Genomic DNA, 27069 nt, shown 5'->3' on the forward strand with positions numbered 1-27069 from the left:
ACTACCATTTACTGGTTTTTCCTTTCTACAATTCATCTATGGATGAGGCCCAGAAAACTTAGAGCTAAGAAACAGATGTACATGACACAAATGACATTACTGGGCACAATCCAACAATTGGCGTGAACTTGTTGCATTTCACCCTATACAGCAGCCAGTCAATAGATGCTGTCCCCAAGTGATAAACCATATCTATTCCAGACATATGAATGTATTTTAAATTATTGGTTGTAATTGCTTCTTGAGGAGTAGGCTCGATTTTTGGGAGCCCCTCTTCCATATGACTTTTTTCCTTTTTTCACCAACCATGTGCACGCATGGAAAAAAAATCACCGAAACCGCCCAAAGGCAGACCTAGCAACTTTATCAGGATGTCACAGACACTCTCTAAATAAGAGTTTTCTTTGTCTTTCAAAAAAAAAAAAAAAAAAAGCAAACAAGTTTTCCAAAGACTAGGGATTTCACTTCCATCCTCATAGACTAAGAAAGTATAAACTGATTTGTGTCTAATGCCACAGGACCGTTTTACCACCCCCCCCCCAAAAAAAAAGTTATTTCACAAGAAGCTGTACCTGATAGGTCCTTAGAACATGCGGCCAGCTTTGCCAAGTGACTGTTGATTTTCTCAAGGGCTTTGAAGTTCTTATTCCTCTTGAGGACATCCATGGCAGAGCGGGACTGTCTATCCAGCAGGGTAGGGTCGGCCCCAAAGCGCAGAAGCATCTGCACATCCTCTGTTTGTCCTAGAGTGGGCCAGAAGGAGAAAGGGGGGCTGTCATGGTTCCTTCCATAAGGAGACGTCCCCATGAGTGCTCTTCCTCCCAGTTCCCTGCCCAAGCAGCCTGGGGCAAGGGAATCAGTGTCCCACTGCTCGTAGAATCTAAACCGCTGGTTTTGGGCAACCCACCCAACTCCCGGAAGCAAGGAGTCCTGTGTGGAGTGGGTAGGACAATAGCTTTGAAGAGGTTCAGAAGTGCGCTCCTCTCTACCTTTCTCCCCTCTCCCTGGCAACAAGCAAGGAGAGGGGGAATCTAGTTACTAGGCAACAGTTACAGCTGTAAGGATAACAGCAAGCTGTGACTTCAGATTTCTTTATTCCCTAGAGAGGAAACAGAATATTCTTCCAGAAGGAAAAAAAAAAAAAGCCTGTCTGGGGCTCGGAGAAGAAAGTGGCAATTGCTTTCGCATCAGGGTCTTTTTGTTGTCACTGTTTGTACCCTCCCAGGCCCAACCCTCTGGCTGCCAGCTCCATTTGCTGCTTTGATGGATCTATTTGCCAAGCATCAAGGTGTCTCCATGATCACAGATGCAACAGCCTTCCAAATGGAACAGGTGTATCCCTGGGGGTACAAAGACTGATGTGGGCACAGAGAGTTCAGCAAATCAATGCCTGATCCCCAACTTCCTACCCATGCTTTCCTAAAATCCACCGCCCAGACGGCGCATCTCTACTCCAGGTATCATCCTGTTCGTGGCACTCTCCTTTCCCATCTCCCTAGTCACAACTGCCCTTCTCTCATTTTAAAAAAACGAAACAAAATCAGAAAGCCAAAGTTTTAACCCACAGAGTATCTGACTGAGGCAGGCAGAATTCTAAGGCGATCCCCAAGATTCCCAACCCCTAGTGCACAAACACCTTTTCCCCAGTTACTCAATCAAATATGAATCTAAATGTGATGAGACTTTGCAAATGTAATCAAGGTCCCTAAGCAGTTGACCTTAGGATAGGGAGAGTCCCCTGACCTCATCACATGAACCATAAAGGTCAGAGGTCTAGAGGTCAGGAAGAGGGCAAAGATTTAAAATATAAGAGGGAATTGATGCCTAAGAAATTCTCCCCTGCTGGCTTTGAAGAGAGAGGGAGCCACATGACAAGGAATGTGTGTGGCCTGGAGAAGCCGAGAGCAGTCTCCGGCTGACAGCCAGCAGGAAACCAGGGCCTCATTCCTACAACCGGACGGAACGAGATTCTGCCACGACCATGTGAGCTTGAAAGAAGGTCCACCACTCCAGATGAGAACACAGCCTCTATCAGGACCTTTGATTTCAGCCACAGGAGACACTGAGCACAAAACTCTGTCACATCATTTCAGACTACTGACCTAGAGAACTGTGAGCTGGTAAATGGGTGTGGTTTTGAGCCGCTAAGTTTATGGTGATTTGCCAAGGATCACAGAGAACTAATTACTAATTAATGTATTGCCCCAAAGGTGGTGGAAATTCCTGACTTCCAGAGTATCCACTGAAGGGAAAATTAGGTGCCTGCCAAGCCCCTTTTAAAAGGCACGACAGGGGCACCTGGGTGACTCCGTCAGTTAAGCGTCCAACTCTTGATCTCCAGCTCTGGTCATGATCTCAGTGTCTTGGGATCAAGGCTCCCTGCTCAGCAAGGAGTCTGCTTCTCCCTCTCCTTCTGCCCCTCCCCTTACTCTAGTGCTCTCCTCCCTCTCTCTCTCTCTCAAATAAATAAATCTCTAAAAAATAGAACAACAAAATAAAAGGTACTATAATCTACCCTCCTTTCACTGCCCTCCAAAATTATTATTTTCATCTTTAATAATTAATTACAGAAGATTTTAATATATTTCTGTTGCTTTGATATCTGTAGTAATAATTTTTTTAAGATTTTATTTATTTATTTGACAGACAGAGATCACAAGTAGGCAGAGAGGCAGTCAGAGAGAGAGAGGAGGAAGCAGTCTCCCTGCTGACCAGAGAGCCTGATGAGGGACTCGATCCCAGGACCCTGAGATGACGACCCAAGTCAAAGGCAGAGGCTCAACCCACTGAGCTACCCAGGCGCCCCTGTAGTAATAATTTTGTAATAATTAAATCTAAAAAAATTTAAACCCTAAAGTCTTAAATCACAGAATTTTTTTTAATTTAAAGCTATACAAACACTTTTGTTCCAGAAGAAGTTTACTAGATGACTAATAAGACTTTCAAGCATAAACTATGAGAGTAAACTTCTTTCTGAGAAGTAAACTAGAAATAAGATCCCCAAAACAGCAAGGTACAATTTGATATTTTTGGCTATTAAAGAGCTCGTCCATAGTTTTTTAAATAGATGTTAGAGATTATCAAGTTGCTGTAGTATGTATTTTCTATTATATGCCACTAAAGGATATAACAGTTTTATTTTAAAATATCTGTGTACACAATTCTGAAAATTACCTTTTCTTACATATTTTGACTCACAGGTAAAAAAAATTCTACATGTCAATGTTAAAACATGTAAAGAGGTATACAGGTTTTCAAAATTCTTGAAGATAAGGAAGCAACATTGAAAACCATACTAGACTTTTTTTTTTAATTTACTAGCATCCATTATGCCTTTTCCTGATAACAACACCTCAGTTTTCCTTTAAGAAAGCACCTTTCCCCCCCACTTGCCAGCCTACCTGATTTGATGGGCAGAAACACATTCAATCACCATGACATCCTCCACCACTGCCCCAGCCAGAGCTCAGGGGAACTGGGACGGGATAAACATCTGACCAGAACCTGACCAATCAGATCATTCCATTCTCTCGCTCTGCCCCAGCCCCAAATCCAGGGGTGAGCACCTGATCAGGATCTAGCCAATTAGATCATCCCATCCTTCTGGTGTTACTGATTGGTTCACCGAGGGCATGTGACCAAAATCAAGTCACAGAGACTCATTCCTAGGACTTTAACTGAAATTCTGAGTAGAGATATTCTCTTTGGCTGTGACTGACAAACAGGCATAAGATAAACCTAATATCAGATGGCTTCCACTGCAAAAGAGCCTGCCTAAGAATGAACCTAACACAGAAGAAAGCAGAGCTGGAAGACAGGGCAGATTCTTGAAGACGCCTCAAGAGCACCTGGAGCAAACTCTGGACCGTTGAGTCACATGAGCCAATAAATGCCCTATTTTGCTTAAACCAGTTTGAGTGTCTGTCGCTTGTACCAAGTTAGATGCAACCACCGACCTGGCCTCATGTCAGTTCCAGAAGGTGATTATTTCTAGGCTTTGGGTCCTGTTGCTGGGCTCTGGTAATTCCCTAAGACTGAACCCCCGGGCCTCCCAAAGCACACGGATCCGGAACCAGGAGGACCATCATAACAACCTCCGCCCACCAAAACTCCAACAGAATGGATGATTTCAGAGGCTCTATGATGCTGCAATTATTTTAAACGATGGATTTGGAATTCGAGCCACATTAAAGTATCTGGAGAGTTCCTGACTCTCCATATATCAGAAAAGTATTCAAGATGGAGATAATCTCATACACTGTTGGGGCAACCTTTATGGGGTTCAAATTAAAAATAGTTCCAAAAGTCAAATACGCCCCAATATGCTAACAACATCCTAAAACTGTACATAAATTTTTACTTATACATTATGGAATATTTGTGGGGGAAAAATCATAAGATATGGGTAAATTGGTTTCTCAGGTGAAAGGACAGAGACTATCAATGTATAGTTTTTGTGTATGTGAATTTGTGATTTGTGATTTTGTGAATGTAATCTGTTTAAATTTTAAATAAAATGAGATTATCCAAACAAATAAAATGTGTAATTTTTTGAACAAGCAATCTCTCAACTAGGAAATAATCCTATAGATACATTCCCATCAGTTCACAAAGATGTATATAGGAAAATATTCTCTGAGCATTGTTTTTGGTAGCAAAATAACTGAAACCAATTAATCATCCATCAGTGCGGTATAGTCAAGTCAGAGAATACTGTGAGCTGTTTAAAAAAATGAAATAGTTATGCAGGTAGTATTAGGGAAAGATGGCCAAGATTATTGCTCAAGGGAAAAGCAAGTTGCTGAATAGAATGCAGAGTATGTGCACATTCATATTTAAAAGAGGAATAGAAAAATTGGCAAGACTCACCAAAAAATGCTTGGTAGACTTTGTGAAAGAGAATTTACTTTTTATCACGTATCTTTTTAAAGTTTTTGAATACTTTCTTTTTTTACTAAGATCATGGCTTTCAAATTCTTTTTATTTTTTTGGCTTTAAACTTTTTTTGATAGAATAAATTCATAAATGCATAAAATTCATTCTTTTAAAGTGTACAATTTAGTGGGTTTCAGTATATTTATGAAGTCGTGTAATCATCACCACTATCTAATTCCAGAACATTTTATCACTCCAAAAAGAAACCTTATATGCACTGGCAGTCGCTCCACATTTCCTCCTGCCCCACCTCCAGGGCAACCAGTGATCTGATTCTCTAAATGAGATCATACAATATGTGACCTTGATGACCAGTTTCTTTCCCTCAGCATAACACTTCAAGGTGCATCCATGTTGTAGCGTGTGTCAGTATTTTGTTCTTTTTTATGGCTGAATGATATTGTATTATCTGGATGACCCGTGTTTTGTTTGTCCATTCAGCAGCTGGAGATTTGGGTTGTCTGCACGGTTTTAGTTGTTACGAGTAATACTGCTATGAACATTCATGTACAAGTTTTTGATTGAGTATGTTTTCATTTCTGTGAGGCATGTACCTAGGAATAACATTGCTGAATCGTATAGTACCTATTTGAATTCCTGCCAGACTTTTTTCCAAAACAGATGCACCATTTTTTCATTCCCACCAGCAATAGGTCCCAAATTTTCCACATCCTTGTCAATACTTGCTGCTGTCCATCTTTTTTTTTTTTTATTTCAGCCATTTTGGTGTGGAGTGTATTTCTGATTTTTAAACTAGTTTTTGAAAAGTGATTCAAAGAAGTTTATATGAAAGGGTGCCTGAGTGGCTCAGTCAGTTAAGCATCTGCCTTAGGCTCAGGTCATGATCCTAGGGTCCTGGGATCTAACCCTGCATCGGGCTCCCACCTCAGCAGGGAGCCTGCTTCTCTCTCTCCCACTCTCCCTGCTTATGCTCCCTCCCTCTCTCTCAAATGAATAAATAAAATCTTAAAAAAAAAAAAAAAAAAAAACTTATACGAACAATGAGACCAGTAGAATAGAACAGAAAGTGCCTATATAAGCACCAGAAAAAAAATACAACTCTTTAACTTGGATGTTCAGAAGGTTTTTTTAAACTCTGACTCCAAATACAGGAGCAATAAATCAATAGATTGACAAATTTGACTACATAAAAAGAAAATATTTGCATGACAAAAAAGCCCAACATCAGAAGACAAGTGAATAAACGGGGGTGGGGGAGAGATTCATGACTTACACCACAGACAAAGAGCTAATGAACAAAGAATTCTTAAAAATTGAAGACAAAGGATCAAAAACTCTATAGAAAAATGAGGAACAGACATGAACAAATAACTTAGCAAAAAATAGATATGAAAATGGTTCTCAAATATATTTTTAAAAGGCCAAATTCACACATAAAGTAATTAGAGAAATGCAATTAAAACAAACTTGAGATACCAATTCATTCCTCTCAGACCAGAAGAAACTTAGAAATATAACAAAATTCTTTTGGTGAGACTGTGGGCAAAGAGGCACTCTTCTATATTACAGGTAGTTGTACAAATTGGTACCATCCTTCTGGATGAAGATTTGACAACATCTAACAGAACTACATATGCATTCATGCATATGAACTAATATCGAGTGATTTCCAGAGCATACTGTTAATGAAAAAGATTCTGTGTCAAGCAGAATCTATAGAATGGGACCCTCCACGTAAAAAAGGAGGTGTAAGAAAACACACATGTGTCTGCTCATTACTACAAAAGGAATCCAGGAAGAAAAGCCTAAAAAAAAAGAAAAGGGGCGCCTGGGTGGCTCAGTGGGTTAAACCCTCTGCCTTCGGCTCAGGTCATGATCTCAGGTTCCTGAAAAGGGGCACCTGGGTGGCTCAGTGGGTTAAAGCCTCTGCCTTCGGCTCAGGTCATGATCTCAGGGTCCTGAAAAGGGGCACCTGGGTGGCTCAGTGGGTTAAAGCCTCTGCCTTCGGCTCAGGTCATGATCTCAGGGTCCTGCTCTGCCTTCGGCTCAGGTCATGATCTCAGGTTCCTGAAAAGGGGCACCTGGGTGGCTCAGTGGGTTAAAGCCTCTGCCTTCGGCTCAGGTCATGATCTCAGGGTCCTGAAAAGGGGCACCTGGGTGGCTCAGTGGGTTAAAGCCTCTGCCTTCGGCTCAGGTCATGATCTCAGGGTCCTGGGGATCAAGCCCCTCATTGGGCTCTCTGCTCAGCAGGGAGCCTGCTTCTCTTCCTCTCTCTCTGCCTGCCTCTCTGCCTACTTGTGATCTCTGTCAAATAAATAAATAAAATCTTAATTAAAAAAAAAGGAAAAGAAAAGAAAGAAAGAAGGAAACTGATCACCTACAGAGGATTAATGAGAAAGGGGCAGAAAAAGGGGGGAAATGGGAAATGGGAACTCAGGGGGTCAAGGAGGAGGAAGAAGTGACACTTCTCTGAGTATATCTTTCTGCAAAGTTCAGAACCCTAGAACCATAGTAATGTTTCACATATGTGCCTTTCAATTACCAAAATAAAAACAAAACCAAACAGGATGTGAGGAGAACTCTAAAATGGAATGCAAAGCCTGAAAAAAATATACCTGAGTGTACTACAAATGAGCAAAATAACCATATTAAATAGGGTGGGGAGGAAAAGAACTTAGTGTCTTGACTAGATCCTATAAAACTGAAGACAAAAAGAACTGAACACAAACATAAAATGAACATAAAACAAACATACATCTAATTAGTAGATGTGTTTCTCAAAGGGACATGGGTTAGTAAGTCTGAAACTCATAAAACTGAACAAGGAAGTAAATATATTATAGATGAGAGATGTTACACATTCTAAAAGGCTAAATGACCGTGGTGTTGGACCAGAATCAGAGGTATCAGCATAAACTCATGGTTTTTAATACAGAGACACAGTAATACAATGTGTGTATCCAGGGGTTAGTATATGAACATATATTTCCTACCTCCGTCTGCTGAGAAGGCACAGAAATAATGACACTCCAGTAATAATGATCCCTCCAAGTAGTAGACCTTGTTTTCTACACCATTCTCTAACCAAAGGAAATGGGGGTCCTTGGAGAAATAGTTGATTCGAGAGGACACAGAAAATTCAAGATGAGCCTGAAGCAACTTGTGATGTCTGAAAGTAAGGAAGCGCTCAAAAAAAAAAAAAAAAAAAAAAAGATGGGGCTTGTCAAAGGATCACAGGAGCCAATCAGAAGAAAGGAGTGCCTAATGGCCAAAGATGGAGCAATTCCAGCAACCAGAGATTTTATCCCATAGGATACATATCCATGAGTCCATACATACATACATACAGAGAAGGGACAGCTCTTCATTACAACTGAATTCCAAGTAATAAATGTAGAAGGAAAGGAGAAAATAAAAATCAACATTAATCAAAGATCACGGTGATAGCTGATGCTAAGATCCACCAATAAATATAAAATTAGTGTGCAAAATTTTGAAGAGAAGCAGGGTATTTAAATAGCCTCAAAGTATCTCCTCCAAGATAATTAACCACTAGAAAGGAAAGATGGTAACTTTACAATAGAGAAATCCCATAGATCCCACCTTAACCAACTAATCGAGGTTAACATCACAGGACATACTGGCATGATGAACTCCTCAATATAATGTGGAGAAGACCACAAACTCATTTCGGTTGTATCCTTAGTAAAAATGCTTAATTTTATTCCAGTCACGAGAAAGGCATCAAACAAACTCAAACTGATAGGCCACCTACAACAAAACTGATACTCTTCAAAAGGGTCAAATGTATGGAAAACTAAGGAACTGTCAAAGACTGGAGCGGACTTGGGAGCCCTGACAAGTAAATGCTGTGTGGGTCTCCTAACCGACAAATAACATTAGTGAAAACAAGGACGAAATTCACAAGACGTCTGTGTGTTCGTTGGTAGCATTTTGTCAATGTTAATTTCTGGATTTTTTAAGGGGAGTGGGGTGAGGATATACAGAAACTCTTTGAACTATTTTTGCATCTTTTCTGTATGTCTAAAATTAGTTCAAATCGAAGATTTAAAAAAAAAAAAAAAAAGGTGAGCTTCCCTGATGAAAGAGAGGCAGAGGACGTGGGTAGTGAGAGAGAGGTGGAATTCAAAGGAGGGGAATCAGCCTATAAGGGTCTATAAGAAGGCTCGTCTGGCAGCAGCTGCGGTGGAGGAGAGCAGCCCATGTTACACCTGCATGAAGAAAGGGCCATCTCTTGACTTCTCAGGTTCATTCTCCCATGTTTCAGAAAGTCAGGAAGGTTTCTGCATTTGTAAGAAACAGTATTAAGGTGTGCTGTCCAGTATGGCAGCCACGAGGCACAGAGGTGCTACTGAGCACTTGAGATGTGGCTAGTCCACATGGAGATATGCTAGCAGAGTATAACACATGCTGGATTTCAAAGACTTAGCACAAAACCAAAACACAGAATGTAAAATGTCTCCATACTTTTTAAGTTAATTACACAGGGCAATGATAATATGTTGACTAGAGGGATTAAATAAAATATACTGCTAAAATTAATTTCACCTATTTTGCTTTCCTTTTTCATAGGACTACCAGAAAATTTTAAATGTTGTATGTTGCTCTCATGATACTTGTACTGGAAAACTCTTGTTTAAGTCCCAGGAAATGGATGCTTGCCAAGTTATTGATGCGTAGGTTTAGAATCCAAGGCTTTGCATGCATCTACTATACACAAATACTGCTCAAACCACCTGAATTTCAGGAGACTTGGAATTGTGTTTCTTTGCAAACTGAAGAGTTTTGTCTGGAAATTGTTTTTCTTGGACATTTTTGGGCTGGGGATGTGTAAAGAGAGCACAGTGATTGGAGGCACAGATTTTAACCATAAATTACGAGGCCAATGATAGCTTTATCAATGATAGCTTTATCAATAGCTAAATGATAGCTACTATCATTTAGCACTGAGGTGTGCTGGAACCGGCTCACACCAGTCCATGAGGGCCAACTGTTAAATATCCAGAAATGTTACAAGATGGTTGGTAAACACTGCCATCATTAACAACTAACTTATTCAAACTTACAAGAAACAAATCACGTTAAAAACAAAACTCATCACTTCTTAATTATTTTACTATGCTTTGCTATTGTCTATGATGAAGTTTCTTTACATCTACTTTAACGTGGATCTGTATGGTAAAAATACAATATAATGCTATGCTACTGCACCTGTCCCAGCCCCATGTTCAATGACATCACATTAATAGCTTGAAATCAACCATGGTGGGAGTATTTACACCAAGGAAACTGGGAAACCTCACACTTTAGGGCTTTTTGAAGACCCAGTTGTCAAACATTTGCCAGGATACCACAGTCTCTCAGAGGGTACTAAAATTCAAGGGATATCAGAAAGACAGACAGTAACAAGTGTTGACAAGGATTTAGGAAAATTAGAACCTTTGTGCTTTGCCAGTGGGAGTATAAAATGGTGCAGCCACTTTGGAAAACAGTCTGGCTGTTTCTCAAGAGTTTAAATATAGAATTACCATGAGATCCAGCAATACCACTCCTAAGTATCTACCTGAGAAAAATGAAAATATATTCATATATGCAAAAGTTCACAGCAGTGTTATTCTTAAAAGCTGAACAAATGTCCACCCACTGGTGAATCGATAAATAAATGTGGTTTATCTATACACTGGGATATTATTTGGTAGTAATAAGAAAGGAAGCACTGACACACGCTACAGTGAGGTTGAAACTTGAAAGCATGCTCAGTGAAAGAAGCCAGTCACAAGACTGTATGATTCCATTTATACGCAATGTCCAGAAAAGGCAAGTCCATGGACACAGAAGACAGATTAGTGGTTGCTTAGGGCTGGAGAGAGTGGGGAAATGGGGAGTGACTGCTAGTGGAGACGAGGTTTCTTTTGAAGATGATGAAAATGTTTTAAAAATTGATTGTGGTGATGGTTGCATAACTCTACAAATGTACTAAAAACATGCAATTGGATGCTTTAAACAGGTGAATTATATGGCATACGAATTATATTTCAATAAAGCTCAAAGCAGTATCTGTAGCTCACCCTTTCTCTGTTTGCCCAAATGTGAATTCTGGGACCCAGTCCAGTAGGGAATGACATTAGAGAAACACACCTCACTGCACTCCTCTGGACATGCTGAGGACACAAAACTCTAAGTTCCCAGGACCAGCAGGCCAGGGGGCCCCAACCAGACACCTCTGGGCTCTGTCTAGTCCACAAGTGTGTTTAATTTTGGCAGATATTTTATAATCATGAGTTGTCTTCTTTTTTAAAAAAATCCATCTTTCGAACGTCTTCTGCCATCAGAAGATGGTGGCAAGGCCTAGTTCCCATGATGGGCAGGAGTCTGTGGCCATACTGAGCCAAATTCCCCAGCCCTCCTTTTTATCTCCCTTCCCCCAGGGCTGGGAGTCCGCTACTATTCATCATCACCACAGATACCCTAACATTTTTATACAACAAAATGTGCTATCTCTACGGGTTTCCAGAAAGGTGAGAAGCATCAGAGAGCCTGGTGGGTGGGAGGACACACAGCCTTCCTGTTTCATAGGCTAGCAAGGTATGTCTGGGTCAAAAGAACCAGCTTGTCCTCGTACATGCGAGCTTCACTCTTCCGCGTGGCCTCCCTGGCCCTGATAAGTACGCAAGATGAAATCCTTGCGTTAGATTCTACCGTGGCCAAGAAACAGGACCACGTCTGTGGTCTGGTTCAGTGTCTCTCTGGTAACTAGCACAGATCTGGCCTAAACTAAAGCACTTAGTAGCTGCATGATGAGGAAGGGAACAAGTGCAGCCAGAAGCCCCTGTCCTTGAGACATCCAATCCCATGGAAGCCACCGAAGTGGAAAGAGCATGTGGAACCCCGCCATCCTTCCTTCTCTTGTCCCCCATCCTTCCTGCAAACAGCCTGCCCTCCCTGTGATGCTTCGTTCGAGGTAAGGTTTAGCCCTGAGCCTGTCCCAGGATGGATGGGTAATACGTGTGCTCGATTGCGTGGGCTCTCTAATGCCTGAGGTCATCCAGCCCACAGCACACCCTCCAGCTTGGGGCTGCTCCTTACGTTTGATGAGGTATCCAGGGTAGGGGGCCGCGGCGACGACGTGGAGGACTGTGCAGCCATCCTCGTCCTTCTGGTTGATGCGGCCTTTCCACTCGGGCTTGTGGTCCATTAACCACCTAAAAAGATGGTTTTCCTCTGCAGGGAATTAAAATGAGTGACTGATGTTATTTTCTGCAGACAGAAAATCAGTAAAGCACATTGATGTGTAGTACCCTGAGGGAACCAAACGGGGAATCCCACACACATTTGGCACTCATCACAAATAGGTTCTGGAGACACAGAGTTTGTAAACTAAAAGGATGGGTTATAGAAAGTTATTCATAATTAACTTTAGTCAGGTTCCCTAGGAGCAGAGCCTGAGGCAGGGATTCTTGTACATGTGAGTTGTTGACAGGTAGCTCAGGAAAAAGAGAGTGAGGGAAGCAGGACAGAGCAGAGGCAGGAGGCAAGCAGAGATGTGGTCTCAGCTGAGTCGGCCTCAGCCTGATCCCACAGGGAGCTCTGGAGTATGAACCACCCACAGTGTTGACACACCATGAGGCAGGGCCTTTTGTATTGCATGGAAGTCAAGAGCTACAAACACCTCTAGGGAGGGGGGTGAGGTTGAGGGAGAACCTCTGTAGGAAGTGGTTCTTATTGGCAAAAAGCAGTGCTCTGGCGAAGGAGGTAGCTATGAAGCAGCAGGTGGGGAGGGGTTACTGGTGGTAAAGAGGCTCTAGGCCGGGCACCAACGGCACCCATGTCAGGAATCAGGTCAATATCTGAAAAGATTACCCTGCTCATTACTCTCAATAGGACATATATTTAAAAATTATTTTCTCAGGGGCGCCTGGGTGGCTCAGTAGGTTAAGCCTCTGCCTTCAGCTCAGGTCATGATCCCAGGGTCCTGGGATCAAGCCCCGCATCGGGCTCTCTGCTCAGCAGGGAGCCTGCCTCCCCCTCTCTCTCTGCCTGCCTCTCTGCCTACTTGTGATCTCTGTCCGTCAGATAAATAAATAAAATCTTTTAAAAAAAATTTTTTTAAATAAAAAAAACAAAAAATAAATAAAAAAATTATTTTCCCAGGCTCCTTCCTTGTAGGTCCTGGGCTCAAGGAAAGTGTCACGTTTCTGCCAACTCTGTGGATGCCATTTGTCACTATGTCAGAGTTTTCCTCTGAGAAAAAAATCAGGGATAAAGTTAAACACCTGATCCCACTGATTCCTGCCTGTACCCCCAGAGCTAAGGTAAAGAGCAGACACAGTAGGGAATCATGACTTTCACAACTAGAGACACACTGCTCTGGGTTCATGATTCCTACTTGAAAACTGGGAGCATTGGCTCGGATTCCTTTTAATCAGACTTTACTTTTAAATCTTTAATCCACCAATCGCTGTGTGAGAATAAAATGTCTTATTGACTCCCCAGTAGGAAATAGATAACAGCAGGACAAAAGTGGTTAAAGTGAAGCCTCTGCCCAGGGCTTGAAGCCCCTGGCCATGCCCCTCACTCCTTCATTCCTGAGAAGGCAATCCAGCCCAATGGTTAAGAGGAAGACAGTCTAGGGGCGCCTGGGTGGCTCAGTGGGTTAAGCCTCTGCCTTCAACTCAGGCCATGATCTCAGGGTCCTGGGATTGAGCCATGCATCAGGCTGTCTGCTCAGCAGGGAGCCTGCTTCCCCCTCTCTCTCTGCCTGCCTCTCTGCCTACTTGTGATCTCTCTCTGTCAAATAAATAAATAAAATCTTAAAAAAAAAAAAAAAAAGAGGAAGACTGTCTAGAAAATTCTCTTGGCCCCTTCTGGCTCTAAAACAGTATGGGTACATGTCCAACACTTATGCTATACATGCTTGGAAAAGAAAAACAAGCTTTTTTACCTAACATGCATATGTGTTAATGAAAAAATTTTAATATTTTAAAATTTAAATCTTATTGCCAGGTGGTGAACCCTTAAAAAAGAAAAAAGAATTTTATGAACATCAGCGTCCTTTAGAAGAACCACAAGCAGTATGTCTTGGCAAGAACCGGGGGTTCCCTTGGTATCAGCACCCAGCACCAGCACTAGCACCACGCCAGTTAGCCTTCTGGTTAGAGAGAAAATGAACTTGAACAAGCGGGAAGGAGCACCTGTGCCTTCATTAGCAGGAAGAAACTCCACAGCCTCAGGGAGCTCTGCCCAGCCAAGGCTGTCTGTCCCAAGTCCCCTGCTTGGGTCTCAGGGCTCGTCTGCTGCCAGCATCTGTCTAGGAACACAGAATCCTTTCAACTTGGGCCCTGTAGCTTACCAGGTCCCAGACAAAATGAAAACAATGTTGTTGAAGGACATCTTGGCTCTTTCCACAGTTTGGTTATTGTGGCCATTGCTGCTATGAACATTGGGGTACATATGGCCCTTCTTTTCACCACATCTGTATCTTTAGGGTAAATACCCAGTAGTGCAATAAACCCTTCAACGGATAAAGGGATAAAGAAGATGTGGTCCGTATACACAATGGAATAGTATGCCTCCATCAGAAAGGATGAATACCCAACTTTTGTATCAACATGGACGGGACTGAAAGAGATTATGCTGAGTGAAATAAGTCAAGCAGAGAGAGTCTATGATCATACGGTTTCACTTACTTGTGGAGTATAAGGAATAACACAGAGGACACGGGGAGATGGAGAGAAGTGAGTTGGGGGAAATCGGCAGGGGAGACAAACCATGAGAGACTATGGACTCTGAGAAACAAACTGAGGGTTTCAGAGGGGAAGGGGCCAGGGGCATGGGTGAGCCTGGTGGTAGGTATTAAGGAGGGCACAGATTGTATGGAGCACTGGGTGTGGTGCATAAACAATGAATCTTGGAACACTGCATCAAACACTAATGGTGCATTTTATAGTGACTTACATAACTACAATAAAAATTTTAAAAAGATAATGCTGCTTCCCTGCTGTCTTCATGCATTTGAATAATCAGACTATTTGTGTATTCAAATCATATGAATATTCCACCTTCCGGTGGCTGAATTCTGGTTTCTCATGAGCTCAGCAGAGCACAGGAGCTCAGGGCTGGGAGGGCGGCCTGGGCAGTGCATTACTGGGAGAATACTCACTTGCTTGGATACAGAGTCTCATGAGGGCGTGGAGAGGGTATGGTCCTATCGTCTCAATACTTGCACCAATGCAAATCAGCCACTGTACTAACTTGGGCACCTGTTCCATCTTCTCATAAAGTCCCATGAAGACGTATTTCTAGAGGAGAAAAACACACAGGAAGAATCCTGGAAGTCACTCCGTCAATATGAGACGTCAAACTCCTTCATTCATAAAGTTCAGGGTCAGTAAAACCTGGGTAGCCGAAACCCAAGCCTGAGATGATTATAAATAATAAATTTGTGGTGAGACAGCTGAGGTCCCCTTAGACAAGGTGAGGTCCCAAATACAAGCCTGAGTGGCTGGACTTGAAGCCGTACAATTTCAGAAGCCACCGTACCTCAAACAGACTCTTCAGTGATAACTCTGGGACCTGGATATTTCTTGGTAGCCGGTCTTTTCTCGCCGACAAAAGTAGGAATGACTGATGAGAAGGGAGAAAAAAGAAAAAGCTGGAATAATCATGTTCTCCACATAGGTTATTAGAGCAAAAGTTATCTTTGGGGTTAAAATAAACAAACCAAAAAACAAAGCAAAATCCCCTCCTGCCCCACCTCTCTTTTTAAGCTGCCTGCCAAGCTTTACAGCCTGATCTATACTCGAAGTCCCTCTGCCCAGCCAGTGCCCTGTTCCTATTGAGAACTCAGCTCTCTCCACATTTCCTCACAGCCTGCTGAGGATGGCACATTGTGCAGCATTGCTCAGAGTACAGTGTGTTTAAAAAAAAAAAAAAATAGTGATTCCCTGCAAAGTTCTTAAAGCTTACTTAGCAAGCAAAAGAATCCAATCCTTTACACATAGCTCATTCCAGCTGATTCTTCAGCGCTTTGGTGTCTCATAAGCACCAAGGGTTTGGGGTCCGTTAGACTCCTGTGTGCTCGTGAGAGCCAACTGCAATTCAAAATTCCCAATGCTATGACTTGTAGCTCTATTAGTGACTTCAAATTGGTCATGGAGACAGTATTGACACTACAGAAATTGACAAACTTTTTTTTTTTTTTCTCAGAAAACCAGTTGTTAAACCACGGACGCTATCTAACATCACTGAAGAAACTGACTCCCGCAATGTCTAAGTGATTTTTCCAAGTCACACAGACAGCCTGTCCTACTGAGATCATCCAGGTGTGCCAACAGGTCTCAGGGCTCCAGACTCTGGTATGGCCACGATGGGAGACCCAGACTCAGCCTCAGCCTCTGCCATGTATGCGCCTGCTAGTGGACGTGGGACCACAGGAACCGAGCCTTTGGCCACATCTGGATTCCAGGTTTTCAGCCTGATGATCACTCTTTACTGCTCACCCTGAGTAGACGGCAGTATCAAAAGGAGGTGCTCTTGGGGCTCCTGGGTGGCTCAGTCGTTAAGAGTCTGCCTTCGGCTCGGGTCATGATCCAGGGTCTTGGGTTCAAGGTCCCCATCAGGCTCCCTACTCAGCAGGAAGCCTGCTTCTCCCTCTCCCGCTCCCCCTGCTTGTGTTCCCTCTCTCACTCTCTCTCTCTGTCAAATAAATAAATAAAATGTTTTCAAAAAAATTACATGCTCAGGGTTCTGACAATTCTGATTGCTGACCTGTTTTGTTGTTGTTGTTGTTGTGTTGTTGTTGTTGTTATAAGATGTCTCTAATTCCAGTCTGTGAAAAAATGATTGGGGCCCCACAGCTGGAATACTGGGCCAAGTGGACCTGCCACTGGGCTGTATTCTTGGGTCTCTCCTTGCCTGCCTTCTTTCTCTAGACCTTTTAATATAGGAGTGAGCTTCAGGGAACTCATTGTTGGACTTTAGGGGATTTCCCACGAACCTCCTGAAACTCTACCCATAACTGTGTGTGCATACGAAGAGAACCCCATTGATTTCATTAGATTTGCAATGGAATCCACGAGCTTTTTAAAAGTTGAAGACTTCTATATTCTAAAATCCTTTGCCCTGCCTGGCTCTAGAGGCCTTTTGGGTTGCCCTTGCTTTTGGTGACTTTTCAGGACTGCCCAGCTTCAGAAAGCCCAGCAGGCCTTTCCTGACTGAACTGCCTCGCTTGGCCAGCCCTTTCCATGCGCTCTGAGAGCCCAGCATCATGACAGCTACTATTCAGTGGGCATGGAGCACACGCCAGCTATGGTAACACTCCGTTAGCTCAGTGCCTGGCTCATGGTAAGCCCTTGATAAACATTAGCTAATATTATTATTAGGTGTTCTTGGTCCATTAGTTCTCATCCTCACCAAAACCCTGAGGGAGTAGGTTTATATCTTGCAAGTTACAGATGAGGAAATGAGGCTCAGAAGGGAAGTAATTAGCTCAAAATAGAAAGTGGAAGATTATGACTTGAGGAGGCATCTGTGTGATACTGAAGCCCAGGATTTCAGTCCACTCTGCTCCTCCAGTCCCTGGATTCCCAGCCCTGGTGTGGCTCCTGTGGCCTCACTGTTATCTATGGGCAGCAGTCCCTTAAAGGTACACAGAAGCAAGGCACCTGGGTGGCTCAGTCGGTTAAGCGCCTCTCTTCGACTCAGGTCATGATCCCAGGGTCCTGGGACTGAACCCCACATGGGGCTCTCTGCTCAGCTGGGAGCCTGCTTCTCCCTCTCCTTCTGCTCCTCCTCGCCCCCACCCCACCCTACCCCCTACTCACACACACTCCTGCGAGCTCGCTCTCTCTCTCTCTCTCTCATTCTCTCATGCATGAACATGCTCTCTCTCAAATAAATAAATAAATCTTTAAAAAAAAATTTTTTAATTGAAAAAAAAAGCCACACAGAAGTGCTCAGAGCAACACAGGCAGGTCTTCTGGGCCAATACTAGCAAATGCAGTATAAAAAAGATGATGCAGATAAAAGGAAATTGTTCATTTTCCTCATTCCACATTATCATTAGCACCTGAACTTGACACTTCTGTGATGACAGTGAAGACACAGAACATGGTGTGAGGGCAATAAACATTAGGTGTTCTAATATGTTTCCTATTTAAAAAAAAAAAAAAAAACAGAAACTGGCTAATTAATATCCCTCAGTGACTTTCCATCTTTAACGATGGTGCAGCTAAAAGTTATTTGGGCATCAAAATAAATGGATAATAAATTACAATCCCCTCCCCAATGCAGGCAAAAAGAATCCATTTAACTAAGAATGTACTTTTCCCACAAGAGAGCCATCTTCTTTTACTTACATGCCATAATCCTTTCTTTGCCAACTTTTCTATTACAGATTGCCACACTTGTGTTGAGAATCCAGTAGTAAAAATATGATCAAAACAGGGCAAGAAACTTTGCAAAACAATGGGGTCACCTGAAAGAAAATTCCATAGTTTAGGAATTTTAACCCTGGCAGAGTCTAGAACATTTGGGAAAAGGTCCTCCAATTAAGACCACAAATAGACAAACAGAAAATTTAAAATATCAGAAAGAGAGGCATTTTCAAAGTTAAAGTCCTCTATAATGGAACAAAGTGGCAATCCCTTTAGGTTCATCTATAAAGTCAATGCCCCAAGAGTCAGGTGGTGTGATGTGAGCTAACAGTCACTTAGCTCTTCCATATACCAAGCCCAGTGATATGTGTTAATATTTAATCCCTCAAACAACCAACAAGGCATTGGCCTATGATCTCTGATTATAGAGGAGGAAATAGAAACTCCAAAGAAGTTAAAAAAATAAAAAAATGAAACGCCTCACGTCCTTTAAGAAAGATGTGATAAATATTATTTTCACCCAACCGATGAGAAATGATGACAAATGAGGTCAGGCTTCATGGCATATCACGCAGCTAGTTAATGACAAAAACAAAGACGGGGACCCAGATCTATCAACTCTCTTAGTCAATACACATTCTTCTAACCTAGTGGCCCATTGCATCTCATGATCCCCCAAAACACATCTCTCAAACTCATGAATGAGGTCATCCAAGGAGCAAGGGCAGGTCCCAGAAAAACACAGCACCTCCTCTAGGATCATCAACAAAAATAAGTAAATAACAAAACAAATAGATGTTGCACAAAAAGATACAGAATTTCCATAAATATATTTTTCAAACTTTAGAAATTGGGCATACATTTACATTCCAAATAGTAATACTTTGGTATAAAATTATGGGATGCATTACCCTTAGAAGTCCTATGAAGTACCCCCTCTCAAGATGGCGGCAGAGCGGAAACTATCCAGATTTCTTAAGGGAGCAGTCACCCAGAAATAAGCAGTGACTTTACAAAGATGCAGAGAAAACATGAGGGATGGTAGGGAACAGGCCTATCCATCAGACTCAGAGGAAAGGGAAGCAAGCTTGGTCACTGCCAGCAAAAGGCTGACTGGAAAGCTGGGACCCATCAGCATTTGTCCGGGATCTTCTACTTCTCTGACCAAGGGACTCAGCTGTGCCCCACCTCCAACCCCTTCCCACTGCCTGCCTGATATGGCTCTCACCACCCCCCACCCCATCTCCCAAACTTGCCCAAATTTAGAATACTGGCCACAGACCACAATAGCTGCTTTCCCACAATCACAGTGGGAACAGTTGAATCTCTAACAGCTGAATCAATTTCCCCACCTCTGAAAGCCGAGGCCATTTTTCCTGCAATTCTAACATGTGCTGTTTTTCACATTCTAACATCTCTAGAATCGGGACATGTGTGACAATTGATTTTGTCTCTCAGTGGGCACTGGTACAATTTTAAACACAATCGAACACCATATTTGAAAACAATGGCCTACATTGGCAGGACTTTAGACCATAAAAGATAAGCAGGAGAGAGCTCCTTTGTCACTGGCAAGGAGTATATTACACTGTGTTCTATGGTTTTCTGTTTTTGCCTAACCCAACCCGCTGACAAAGCCAGCTCACCCACCAGGTCATTAGAGTAATAACTCAAGGCAGTGGCACGAAAGGCCCCCAGTGCAGCTCTCCTACACTGAGTGCCCAGGTCCTCCATGGCCGTGAGCATGGCAGGTGAGACCCTGAGCACCACGTCCACTTCCACAGGACCCTCTGTTAGCAGTTGGTTGGACAGTGAGGTATTCCGGCCCAGCGTCTCTAACAAGACAACACAAAGTCAGGACAGCACTGACATCCTGTTCTGCAACTTAGACAGGACACAGTGACATTCTTGCTTTGCAGCCTTTGCAGAAATGACTTCTGCAAAACGTTCTAAAAGAAGACAATTATCCGCAATGCACTTGTCACTATGACGGGTAAGGAGCGGTTAAAACATAAGCCCTTAGATGTCAGCAAAAAAAGACCATCTGTGCTTGATATTAACTTAATAGGTAGATACATGACCAAAGTCCTGATCGGCACAACTCAGCACACACTGATTGCTTAAGATTTGTGGGACTATCTTTTTGTGGAAAAAAAAGAGCTCATAAAAACTCCTAAACTTAGAAACTCCAGAGCAACCCACTCGGGCCCCTCCCCCCAAGGAGCTTTGTACAATCCCTCAGTGAACTCTGCTCTGCTGCCCATCACTCTTCGTCTGGTCTCCCTCTTCATTCTTCCAAGTGTTGTGACCAAGAACCGCAGCACTAAAGGCAGAGAATTCCTGAAAATAACTCCATCAGCTCTTCCACGGTATTTTTATAGCAAAGAGGAATATTTCTCGGTGTATTGGAGAAACACATGCAAATATCACAGAAAAGAGCACAAATCACATGAAATCAGTAGCGTAGAGAGGGAAAGATCTGTAAGTAGCAATATGGAAGACTGAGGTCTGATCAGCAGCGCTTTAAGTGGTTTCTGCAAAAGGATTTTATTGCTTTTACAAGGACATGAGCCGCCAAAGCTTCCAAAATGCTTTCTAATGTGAAAATCAGTTCCATTCAAATGACATAAATCAGCTACAAAGAAACAGCCTAGAATTATCTCCCCAGGATCCATTCGAATAAAATAACAAAGATTTAAAAAAAAAAAAAAAAAGGAAAGAAAGAACAAACAAAGTCTCCCCCCAGTTCCGACTTACTGCCCATGGTGGTGAAGACTCCCACAAGGAAATCAGCAACCTGAATCTGGTCCGGAGTGCCTTGCAGAAGTCGCAGACCCTCGAAAAACATGCGAGCTGCTTCGTAAGGTTGGAGCAAACGCAGCAAGGCGTAACCAGCTCGGTAGTATCCCTGGGACAGAAGAAAAGCAAAATCATAACTTGCCCATCTCTTCCAACCAGCTACTAAACGGAAAGGCAAGATCGATGACCTGGGGAAATGGACTGTAGAGGTTTCACTTCTATGTAAACACAGATTTCTAACAAGCACTAGACACAGCATTCCCACGTTACGTTGCGTGCCACATTTTTCCTGTCATTTTTTAACTGCCAAGAAAATAATGACTTTCAAATCCATGACTTATACAGCATCTAATACATGACATGGAGCGAAGGAAGCAGGCCTGGTTCCAATTACATGTGTGGCTTATTTATTCATGCCTCAAATCACAGTCCAGGCAAGAAGAGAATGAAAAAAATCCTGTGATGACAGTGTTCCAGAAAAGAATGAGATTGTCATGTAAACACAGAAGTTGTTCCCTGCTTCTTTCAATCAAAGTAAACACAATTTCCACTGGGTATGTAGCCAGGGGGGAAAAAAAAATGAAAATGCTAATGACAAGCATTGAGATGTGTTGAGCTCCCCATTGTAGGCAATGTACACCAAAGCAAACATTTTTTTCTCTCTGGAGAGGAAAATTACAATGAGTTAACAGAGGAAAACGGTTTAGTTTTGCCTCATACAACTGAGTACTTCGAGTAGGAACAAAGTGATACTGCCTTTCCCCTCTTAGATTCTCTAAAGGAATCCACACCAGGACCTACCAAGACAAATTCTAAGATAACGAAAGGTGTTCACCAACCGGCTTCATTAAAAAAAAGCAAGCACTTAAAAACCTCACTTAACACCAAATCTCTGATTATTTATCGATTTGCTTTCACCTTCATTTGAAAGTCTAAAACCTTAGATAACAACCAGAAAAAAGGGGTGGGAGAAGGTGGGGCTTTTTTCCCCCATCTGGTAAGCTGGATACAGAATTCCCCACTTCCTTACCCTCCTCAGATTTAAGTTTCTTTCATCTTTTATTTTGGTGGGGGGATGAAGGGGATCAGAATATGCCATTCCAAAATATGACGCTTTGGCATAAGGGTTATCTTGAGCCCAGGGCATTTGAGATTCAACAGATGTAGAGAAAGAAGCCTTCCTGGAGCTTCCCTTATCTGACTAAAAGCAGAAGGTCTAGGAAACAAGGATTGCCATAAATCCCCTCTCCCAGGAAATTTTTATGGCCATGAAGAAGACGGAAATTGGCACTGAGCGGGACCAGCACAGCTAAGTGCTAAGATAGCCCTGATCTCCCTCCCATTAGGTTCCCCCATGTGGTGTATTCCCACAGTCCACAGCCCCAGAAGTCTAAACCCCTTTCCTTTGTCCTACCCAACTCCACAGTTTTTTTGCTCTTTAGTAAAAGAGCTCTAGGAGCACAGCTCTGTCAGTTTTAAGCCCCTGACTCTTGATTTCGGCTCAGCTTATTAACTCAGAGTCATGGGATCGAGCCTCTAGTAGGGCTCCACGGTCAGTGCCAAGTCTGCTTATCCCTCTCTCTCTGCTCCTCCCCTCTCCCGTCCCTCTCTGTCTCTCTTTACCCCTAAAATAAATAAATAAAATCTTTTTTTTAAATGTATATGAGCTCTCAGGCCTACCTGCTTCTCTTGGGGTCTTTCCTAGAAAGACCCCTGTGTCATGTAAAAATTAACAGGAAATAAAATTTGTATGTTTTTCTCTTGTTAATTTATCTCTTGTCAGTCATATTTGCAGGGTCCCAGCCACCGAATCAAAAGAAGGTAGACAGAAAGCACTCTTCCTCCCCTACAGAGACATCTTGGGGAAGATAGGAGGTGGGAAAGAATGGGAAAAGAAGGAGACACCCAGGAGTAAGAATGGGGGGTGGGTCCTGGTCACTGTGCTGCTGGGGACTGCTGCAGGTCTGGCCCCTCAAGGAAGTCTGTCCACCACTTGAGGGATGTGCGCATGCCCCAACTCTTCTCCCCAACCAGTTGGGGGATGGGGAAAATCCTAAAACGCCTCTGGGGAGATTTCCTCAGGAATGCTTTCCCATTTTCAAAATTACTCAATAATTCCTAAAGTATCCACCCTCCAATAGAAGACGCTTAAGGTAAAATAGACAAATCCCTCCCTCGAGGATGTAGAATCCAGAATCTGTAGGTCAAAGCCCCTCACCACTTCCCACTGTTCTGCTTCTAGCAACAGTTCACAAAATGCAGACCCCTGAGAAAATAATGCAAACTCCTATTTACCGAGTGCCAACAACTTGAACCAAGGTCTCCTAATCCTTGAAGCAACTCTAGGATTCAGGTAGCATCTCCCTCAACAATTGGGAGAAGGAAGCCTTAAAGAGGGAAAAGGAGCTCCTCCCAGCTGCAGAAACCAGTCCCCAGCAGAGCGCTAGGGAGAAAGGGCTGTGCTCTTCCCACCTTGGGGCCTGACTATAAATGGTCTATATCACTAATGTGATATTTAGTTGTATGGGCCTCCAGCGGCTTCTGAATGACAACTCTGTTATGGTCTCTGATTCTGCTTTCCGTCCTCTCCCCAACTGGAAAATGAGTTACTTAAGAACTGGGATGGTGTCATCCTGTCCTTTTGTTTGCCTCGAGGTGCAAAGAACGGGGAGGCGCCTTGCAGAGTGGGCAGGGACAGCATTCCAGCTGAGAACAAACTATCAAATAGCCATTCATTGACCTTTGCTAACTAACACCACAGAGGGGCTGACTGGCCTCCCAAACCTCCTCGGTCCCTCCAACAGGGCTGATTTCCACGTAAGAAGTTCTTCCTGAAGAATCCAGAAAGCTGTGTCCCCCCAGCAACAAAGCATTGCTAAATCGAAACTTGCAAATATCGAAGATCACTTCAGCCTCCAAGCCATGATGTAACTACATCAGAACACCACAAGCTCCCCCGACAAGGGCATTTCCACACGTGGCCACCAGCATTGCTAGTCTTCTCCAGATGGGCTTCCCATGCCCTATGGGCATCTGTCTACAGTGCAAAGAGTTGAATGCAAAGCTCTTCTCACGTTTCCGTTTTATTATTTTATTGTTTTTTAAGGATTTTTTTATATTTGTTTGACAGAGACACAGCGAGAGAGGGAACACAGGCAGGGGGAGTGGGAGAGGGAGAAGCAGGCTTCCTGCTGAGCAGGGACCCTGAGGCAGGGCTCCATCCCAGGACCCTGGGACCAGGACCTGAGCCAAAGGCAGACACTTAACAACAGAGCCACCCAGGTGCCCCTCACGTTCACATTTGAAAAAGAAGGGAGGAGAGAAGGTGGGTGAGAGGAAGATAGGCAGGGCTCCCAGCTGTCACCATACCTTCACATAGGTTGGATCCCACTGGAGACATTCCTTGGCTGCCACAAAGGCCTCATTCCATTTCCCAAGGCTATAAAATGCATTGGATTTGTTGCAAAGCAGCACAGCCAGCTCCCTGGGGGGAACCCTGTCAGAAAGAACAGACCGGCGGTCAGTAAAGCTACCTTTCCGCAAAGACAGAAAACCACCCTTGAAGGCCACAATGCGGGGCCTGGCTGCCACCATCGCCAGTTAATGTCCCAATTTACACTTACTATGCCTGGTCCCCCAGCCCCCTCGAAAACCCAGGGCATTTGCAAAGTGTAAGTCTATCCTTCCTCCCTCCCACATCCTCTGCTCCTTTTCAGGACAAATGTTCTCTCAACACCTCGGTTCTACCTCTGCCTGATCTCCACAGATTTTTTCATTGTTTTAGAGACCACTTTGGTGAAGATACCATGAAAATAGGAACCATCCTAAGGATGGAGAGGATGGGAGTTCCCACAGAGCATCAGCAGAGTCCAAACATGGACTGGGGCAGTGTAGGGTGAGCTCCTCCACATGCATGTCCATGCTGGATGGATGCAGATCTTCTCACGGGAAAGGCCTTTCAGAACATGGGACTGCACCGTCCGCACGGACCTACCGTGACATGTGCAGAATGAGCAACCATTGTAGTGAAGGACCAGAGTGCAAAAGGGGATCTTACACCCTGGGTCTAATCCACACTGTCCAATATGGTAGCCACTGACCATGTGTAGCTATTCATGTTTAATCTAATTTAATTTAAATGAAATTTAAAATTCAGTCCTTTAGCTGTATTAGCCACATTCCAAGTACTTGATAGCCACATTCTATATTACAGAACATCTTCATCATCAGAGAAGGTCCTATCAGATGGGGCTAGCCAAGTATTTGAAGGTCATAAATCAAGTTCCCAAAGTGTTCCATAAAATATGTTCTATCTTCCTACTCCACAATAACTGGTTCAAATTTAGAACTATAGGAAGTGTGTCAGGGAAGAGTGAGCCAGGACAGCATCCCTGCCCACTCCTACCTCAGCATTCATCCCGTGCCGTAAGAGGCATGATTCCAAGTCGAGTCCGCACCCCTGAACTTGGTCAGCCCTCAGAAGAATGGGCTGCAGGTAGGAGGTCTGTGAAGGCCCTGGGAGCAGAGTCCATGGGCAGGAACTCCAGGGTCCTGGTACCCACGGAGTGGACCAAAGGGGAGGGAAAGACTCTGGGTGGGTAAAGCCCGTGACCCCACAGACTCCTGTCTGGGTGGTGGGCGCAGATGGAGGGGAGCCACAGGACGGCCCTCTAAAGCATATCATGGCAGGTCCTTCTTTCCTGGGTCTAGGCATAATATGATCATGTTGGTACCAAACCACATCAAAATTTGAAGACAAATGCAAAGTGTACCATGCTGTGTTAAAGCCCAGGTGTCATTGAATTCAAGCCACGTGTGTGGGGAAAAAAACAGGTTTATACTTCTTTTTTATTGACTATTTTAATTGCAAAAGCACTACAAATCACTATAGAAAAGTTAGGTGATGCAGGTAAGCATAAATAAAAAGCAAACTAAAAATCAGCTCTACTACGGCCTCATCTTCAGTGTTTTGCGTTTCCAGTTTCTATCAATAGCCATCTTTCCCTCTAGGTGAAGGGACGAGGGCCCATAAGCACAGGAAGGAGCAGTGGGGCAGCCAGGGGTGACTGGCAAGGAAACTATCCCTGTAGGTGTCCAGCCCACAGACCCTGAGGCCCGGACTGCCATCCCCAGCTGCAGTGAGCACCGTCTGCCACTAGGGGCTCCCAGTGCCCTGTTCTCCAGATTTGCCCTCAGCTTAATGGGAGCTGCCCTCTCCCCAGGAAGTTATGACCCTGTTGTGGACTCAATTGTACCCCTCCATCCGTATGTTGAAGCCCTGCCAGCCAGTGTGATGGTATTTGGAAATGGGGCCTTTGGGGAGGTAATTAGGTTTAGTTGAGGTCATGAAGAGGGGCCCTTGTAATAATATTAGTGCCCTTATATGAAGAGACCCCAGAGAACCTCCTCTCTCCCTCTTTCTCTCTCTCTCTCTCTCCACCCTGTGAGGAAACAGTGAGAAGGTAGCCATCTGCAAGCCAGGAAGAGAGCTCTCACCAGAATCTCAATTGGCCGGCACCTTGATTTCAGACTTACCAGCCTCCAGAACTTCGAGAAATAACTTCCTGTTGTTGACTCTGCCCAGTCAATGGCATTTTGTTATGGCAGCCTAAGATGACTAATACAACTCCACTCCTTAGGACAACTCCTAAGGGCCAGACAGCCTACAACAGATGGCTGACTGACATAAGAAACAAAAGGTCAGCTCCCTTGCCCCAAAGTGGGACCAGTTGTGCAGTACAGCTCATGTTCCAGAATGCCGCAGGGCATCAGGCTGAAGCTGCCCCCAGGTGACACATCATCCCTACCTGGAGCCTTCCCCTGCCCCATCCTGCTTCCCTCTGTCCCCTCCTCCTGAGAGCACTTGCACCTAAATCCCTATGTCATCTGTCAGGTGCAGGAAAGCAGACAGCAGCTGTGTCAGGAAGGTCATGAAAGACAATATACAAGGGTCCAGACAGAAGTCCCATTAGCGGCCCCA

The 27069-nt window shown here is 43.7% G+C and overlaps 1 protein-coding gene across 1 annotated transcript in view; it reads right to left on the reverse strand.

Moving 5' to 3' along the window:
• Positions 1 to 27069, reverse strand: part of LOC111159037 (tetratricopeptide repeat and ankyrin repeat containing 1) — a 98065-nt gene that overhangs the window by 49115 nt on the left and 21881 nt on the right. The window contains exons 3-9 of the mRNA XM_022521406.1: positions 24459 to 24585; positions 21048 to 21198; positions 18273 to 18391; positions 15457 to 15540; positions 15077 to 15215; positions 12004 to 12138; positions 573 to 743 (exon numbers count right to left, since the gene is read on the reverse strand). Coding sequence (XP_022377114.1) covers positions 573 to 743; positions 12004 to 12138; positions 15077 to 15215; positions 15457 to 15540; positions 18273 to 18391; positions 21048 to 21198; positions 24459 to 24585 — 926 coding nt within the window. The remainder of the gene's footprint in view (positions 1 to 572; positions 744 to 12003; positions 12139 to 15076; positions 15216 to 15456; positions 15541 to 18272; positions 18392 to 21047; positions 21199 to 24458; positions 24586 to 27069) is intronic.

The sequence above is a fragment of the Enhydra lutris genome, unplaced genomic scaffold, assembly GCF_002288905.1.
Source record: "Enhydra lutris kenyoni isolate GAN:26980312 unplaced genomic scaffold, ASM228890v2 scaffoldscaffold66, whole genome shotgun sequence".
NCBI classification, from domain to species: domain Eukaryota; kingdom Metazoa; phylum Chordata; class Mammalia; order Carnivora; family Mustelidae; genus Enhydra; species Enhydra lutris.